This window comes from Volvox carteri, assembly GCF_000143455.1.
Source record: "Volvox carteri f. nagariensis unplaced genomic scaffold VOLCAscaffold_15, whole genome shotgun sequence".
NCBI classification, from domain to species: Eukaryota; Viridiplantae; Chlorophyta; class Chlorophyceae; order Chlamydomonadales; family Volvocaceae; genus Volvox; species Volvox carteri.
Genome location: NW_003307558.1, coordinates 781,164 through 787,291, shown reverse-complemented (window position 1 = coordinate 787,291; position 6,128 = coordinate 781,164). Strand labels below are relative to the sequence as shown.

Sequence of the window (6,128 nt, the reverse complement as noted above, 5' to 3'; positions counted from 1 at the left end):
ATCCCATGCCATGCCATGCAATGCCCCCCTACCCCTCTCACATGTTCGCTAGACGGTGGCACACATCCGGCGGGTGAGTCATGCAGGAGCTGTCCCATGCGAGAGGGAGGGGGGGTGGGTGTTTCCACTTCTGACCCTCGACACCTCTCTCTCGGGTGTCTACACCCGCGCCGCTGCGTTTTTTTTGTGTGTTCACCTTGGCAAATGTGAATTGTTTGTGCGGGATGAGGTCCAGCGCCGCCCGGTACACGTCCCGGGTTCGATCCACGTCACCGACATCCAGCTCCTCGAACAGCGCGTACTTGATCCACAAGTAGATGTAACGACGCCAGAAGCGCTTCTCAGCTGAGGAGGGGGGCAGCTGGGCCACGGCGCGCTCGTACACCTGCAGCCAGGTGGGCGGATGGGCGGGTAGGTGGGTGGGCGGGGAGAAAATGGAGAGGGGAGGCGATGGAGGCGGCCGCGGTAGCGGGGCCCCACGTTAGGACGTGGGTGGGTGGGCGGGGAGATCAGCGATAAGAGGATATCCTTATGGAACATAAGACTGAGAGCCGGACAGACAGAAAAAGAGGGAAACAGACAGAGAGCCCCCATGCACGCACCGCAAGGGCCCTGGCGAGCCGATCAGCCACGGCTGTCGCGGGGGCCCCACCTTTCGGAACACCACCTTCCAACACACGACCACATGGCGGGGGGCACCGGGCCCGCGAGAATGAACCTCGTCCCCATGCGCACACACATACATACATACATGCATGCATGCATGTACAGTCTGCAGGTACAGGAGAGCGGAGCTGCGGAGAAGGCTATAGACAGGCAAAACGCGCGACATGCAACACTTTTATACGCGCTGTGACGTGTCGTACTATCGTACTGCCGTACCTCCCGAGTGCGCTCCACGTCACCCGTGCCCTCTTCCAGCTTGATGTAGTCGAACCAGGTGTCGTAGTTGTACGGCGATTTGGCAATTTCCTCCTCGTACTGGAACCTGCCAGTACCGTACAAGGGGAAAACCAGTTTTTAAATGTAAAACACCACACTGACTCGCAACAACAACCTCACCTCTGGATGACCCAGTTCGCGTCTCTCTACCGCATATAATATAAAGTGCGCAAGAGGGGACAAGCGCCCAAAAGGCCGCCCCCGGCGGGCCGTACCATTGACTCCTTTCGCACATTCACGATACTTTAGCAGCAATTTAGCCAAGTAATGAGATACATGACGAGCCGTGTTGCGTGTTGAAGATCACTCTTCAACAACTAAGTGCCGCGGCCGTGGGCCCCCCCCCCCTGCCCACAGCTTGCCGCTCACCCCCTCAATTCCCGTCCCAGCATCTATTAGACCCCACTCGAGCCACTCGAGCCACTCGACAGTCAAGCAATCAACTGGTCAGCCACTACCTTCTCTCTCTCCCCCCCCCAGCCCTGCAATGCAACCAACACCCCCCCACCCCACCCCCACCTGCGCTTGCTAACCACCACCTGCTCAATGCCCTCCCGGTCGCCGTGCTGCTTCTCAAACGCGACGAACCGCGAGTACAGGGTGGATGCAGAGGCCTGCAGGGGAAGAACACCGCCACAAACAGTGGCAGTCAGCAGTGGCAGTCAGCAGTAGGGGTGCCCCACCCCCACCCCCACTGGAACAACCCCGCCCCACTGGAACAACCCCAGAGACAGGGCACCAAGGCCGACCTCGGCGGTGGCAAGTCCACATACACGTCCATGTCCACGTCATGACAATACATCATCGTCACCAACCATCAGGCAGTCGACAGCGGCCAACCGGGGACTGCACACGAGCCAGGAGGCCGCGCACACCCTCACCACATGACGAGATCCTCCGGGGGGGCGGGGGGAGCTGCACAACGGGGCGGCTGATGGACTAGGAGGCAGCCGCAGATCCCCACCCGCACAGGTCACGGGGCCCTAGACCCCATACATACATACATACACTCAGGCAGGCGGCTGGCAGAGGTTAAGGCCTGACTTCTGCACCTGGCCGACCCGGGTTCTAATCCGCCTGCCGGCTCCTCGGGTGTTTGAGGAGTGTTGAAATGGGAGGTGGCCCCCCATCATATGGACGGTGTAGGACGTGATAATATCAACTTGCGAGCTGACCAGGAACTAAGTTGATGCGTCGTTGATCCGCTAGATTTGGTTGGATGCTGGTGGTGAGTTGCCGAACCCAACGAATACATTCTGAAGTCGGATGGGGTGACGGATTAGGGTGCCCCTCTAGCAGGGGAGAGCAGGGACTGCCTCGGGAAAGGGGGCCACTGGCGAAGTTAACCACCCTGTAACAACATACATACATACACCCCCCGGACTTCCTCACCCCCTGGTGATGAACCCCTTCCATCCCCCCCAGCAGGTCAGACCATTACCACCACCACCACCACCACCACCACCTCACGCATACATACAAGCACACGCATATACCCCCCGTATGCGCGTGCGCACACACACACACACACACAGACACACACACAGACACACACACACACAGACACACACGCAGAGCACCTTGGGTATGTGGTCCAGTGCGTAGCGGTAGATGGACCGGGCTCGCTCCACCTCCCGAGCCTTCTCCTCGAACTCGGCGAACTTAATGAAAAACTCCTCCTGCGGACAAACAAAGTTGCAAAGTGTATTGGATGCGGGGGCTGTGGCCATCAAGGGGGGGTGTACACGGTGGCCAGGTAGGAGGGTGGGTGCAGCACGCCAAGCCAGGTCACCGTCACCGTCACCGTCAGCAGCAGTAGCGGCAGCGGTGGCAACCACCTACCGTCTGTCCGTCCTCCCCCAGCTCCTCCACCGCCCTTTCATAGCACCTCCGAGCCAGAGCCACCTCCCCGTTCTGCATCTCGAACTTGGCGTAGCGGACCCAGGCCTGAAATCCGGACCCCGACGGGCGGGAGGGCGGGGAAAGACGAACCACGGGAGGGCGGGAGGGCGGGGCGGGGGGTTCCCACAGGTGCGCGGGGCGTCAAGGGTGGCGGGGTGGGTGGCTGGTCGAGGTCGGGTACATATTGGCGGGTTTAATGCGCGCGTGGGTACCTAGCCTGTGCGTGTATCTCCATCTCTGTGTGCGCGAGCACGAGCAAGTGCGTTGGTGGGTGAGAGTGCGAAGCCGGAGGGAGGTAGACGGGGTTAAACCTGGAGGGAGGTAGACGGGGTTAAAGGGGGGGCCGGAAAGCCCACCAGATGCAGCCCTAAAGGGGCGGGGGGGCGGGGGGGACCTCCCCCTCCAGACATTTGGAGGAGCCCGCCACCAGACAGTCCGTCCAAATCCGTTCCAAGGATGTGGGGGTTCGGCCTCCGGAGTCCACATCTGGTTCGGAGGGCACCGGCACCGGCACTGCGCCGCTACTCGGGAGGGTGTGAGCTACAGACGGGAGGCGGTGGCGGTGGCGGCACACCCCACCCTGGACCCCTCTTGCCCCCCCCCTCTCCCTTCCCGCTTCCCACCCCTCCGCTGTATGCCGTACCCCACCTTGACGCTGGGCAGGATCTGCACGTAACGCTCAAAGATCGCCCGGCCGCGGTCCACCTCGTTGTACCGCAACTCGAACTGGGAAGAGAGGGGCAGTGGTGAGGGAGGGGGCAGCGGTGGGGGAGGGGGCAGCGGGGCCAGCAACAGATCAAGGTGGCTGCGAGGCTGCAGAACCGTCCCCAGTAGGTTGCGGTGTGCTTGGGCGGCCTTGGGACAGGTCATAGCTGCTAGCTATCGGAAGAAGAATCGGCGAGAATGCTGGAGGCCCACCCATACCGCCGCACTCGCACTGCAAGCAAAGGACCCTTCTCGTGCTATTCGTCGGTGGAAGGAACAACAACAAGACACTTAATCACTCACTCACTGACTCACTCACTCATTCATTCGCTCACCCACCTTGATGTACGCCATCCAACCCGTGTGGTCGGGTTCGAATCGCATCCAGCGCTCGTACACCTGCCTGGCCCCCGCCACGTTCCCCAGCATCTCCTCCATGTGGATGTACTTGTACCACAGCTGGTCCACGCGGGGGAGCAGCGACACGGCTCGGTCCCACACGTTGCGGGCGTGGTTCACAAAGCGGTGCCGCATCTCCATCTCCGCGTACTGGGGAGGGCGGGCAGGGGAAGGGGCAGGGGGGGAAGGGGGGGAAGACGAACCACGAGCGAGTGAAGGGCAAGGGGGGGAGAGGGGGAAGACGAACCACGAGCGAGTGAAGCTGCTGCCAGGGCAAGAGTGTACCAGACGGGAAAGAGGGGGAACAGGGGGAAGAGAAGACGGGGAAGAGGGGGAAGGGGGAGGGGAAATTATATGCAAGCAACACGGAGGCAAGTGGGGGAGAGGCGATAAGGACGACGGAAAGGACTTCAGGCCACCTGCAGCTCACCCCGGCAGGCCCTTACCCCCCCCCCCGCAGTTAGGAGTCCTGTCGGCAAGCACAGGGCCGCCTTCGCCGGCCCCAGGCCTTCATCCGAACGACACTTTGTCGAGTAACAACCAACAGCTTAATTCCACCCAAGACCGCACCAGCTCCGGGTGAGATGCGACAACATCCGTGTATTTGCTCCTGTAACTCCGCGTAACTCTGCCCGTCCCTTTTCTTTCCCCGTTACGAATCTCTTGGCGTCAACAAAGCACCTCAACAGCCTCCCCTCACCCTCAGGGCCTACCACCTCGCGGTTCGCATCCCCGCTCTGACGCTCTGACGGCTTTCCCAGAAGTCTTTCTCCCCTTTTTCCAATCTACCTCGCTCCCCCTCCCCTCCCCCTCCGCTGACGGCCCTTCCTGGCGGATCCCCTCTCGCTCTCCCCCTTCCTCTCTCTCCCCCTTGCGCCCGGCTAACAGCCCCCGGTCTCCCAGCTGGGGTCCACCCCAACCCACCCCAAGTCCCTGCCGCACCTTGAGCCACACGCTGACGTTGCGGTACTCGATGGCCAGAGCTCGCTCCCAAACAGACCGAGCCCGCCGAAAGTCCTTTTGCTGCTCCTCCCACGTGGCGTACTGCAGCAGACCCAGAACCACCGGTTTCGGGGCGACGGCGTGAGGTGGTGGGAAATGAAGGGGGTAACAGGTGGGGAGGGTTGAGGGCGGTGGAGAGCCGTCGGGAAGGGGTATTTGTGCGAAGCGGGGCTAAGGGGACAGTGACGAGAACAAGAAAGAGAATTGCGCAATAGCGTCTAGGTGAAGAATGCTTGAGGCCCATGGGTTTTCGCATGGTACGCAGTCTCGGTAAGGCGTGTGCGTGAACTCGCGGTACCCGCACGCACACGCCACCGCCGCCGAGGGGGTGGGAATCGGAACGTCGGTCAACGGTTTGGGCAGCTGCTCTAGTCCCACGCCAGAACCAGTCAGATGCAATGATATTATCTTACAAGAATATGCTTTCCTTCGCCACCTCCGGCTACAAAAGTCGCGCATCCGGGCCATCCCGGAAACCCGACAAGCGCAATGCGGCGCCCTCACCTTGACCCAAACGCCTCCATTAAACCTTCCCACGCGACGCACGAGATCCTCAAACTGCTTCCGCTTTGCCAGGCGGTACTCGCTGAGCTCCTCCGGGTCAGTGATAATCTGCTTGGGCGCCTTGTAGTCATCTTCAAGCTGGATTTCTTTTGCTTCGCGTAGCAGTTGCTCGGCAGTAATCTGCTTGTCAGCTGGCTGTTTATTCTTAACGCGCGTTGTGCGCGGCAACTGAGACCGAGGGTCTGCCATTTTGAAGGTCCGAACAATTGCTGATTACACGCGAATGTGAATTATTTACTGCCAATTATGAAAAAGGCGTATCTTCGGGCTGGACAGCTGTCGCTGCCTCAAACCCGACTTGCTTCTACTGCCAAGGGCCCGATGCAATTACTGTCCTAATGGGCCCAAGCCCAGCCAAAAGAAACTATCAATTCGATATCAAACAGTCTCCTGGTGTTCAGCTGGCGTAAGGTATACGGCATTGGCGATGTACGGCAAAGCTGAGTGACTCCCCAGTACCCCAGGCACGCTATCTGTGAACCTTGCAGCAGCCAATCATCCAGCTGCTGTAAGCAGACATTCGGTTCTCTCGTCAGAAGCATGCGGTGGTCGTGCGGTATCGTGCTGGTTCGTACAGTGTTGTGCTATACCAAGCTGTAGTGCTGTAACTCGAT

The 6,128-nt window shown here is 60.3% G+C and overlaps 1 protein-coding gene across 1 annotated transcript in view; it reads right to left on the bottom strand.

Moving 5' to 3' along the window:
- Window positions 1-5,703, bottom strand: part of VOLCADRAFT_59517 (uncharacterized protein) — a gene marked incomplete at both ends in the record, with an annotated part of 8,755 nt that extends 3,052 nt beyond the window's left edge. Inside the window, 9 exons of the mRNA XM_002949579.1 lie at window positions 42-385; window positions 883-988; window positions 1,462-1,556; window positions 2,523-2,621; window positions 2,785-2,889; window positions 3,493-3,570; window positions 3,889-4,098; window positions 4,891-4,992; window positions 5,455-5,703. Coding sequence (XP_002949625.1) covers window positions 42-385; window positions 883-988; window positions 1,462-1,556; window positions 2,523-2,621; window positions 2,785-2,889; window positions 3,493-3,570; window positions 3,889-4,098; window positions 4,891-4,992; window positions 5,455-5,703 — 1,388 coding nt within the window. The remainder of the gene's footprint in view (window positions 1-41; window positions 386-882; window positions 989-1,461; window positions 1,557-2,522; window positions 2,622-2,784; window positions 2,890-3,492; window positions 3,571-3,888; window positions 4,099-4,890; window positions 4,993-5,454) is intronic.
- Between the last annotated feature and the right edge of the window lie 425 nt (window positions 5,704-6,128).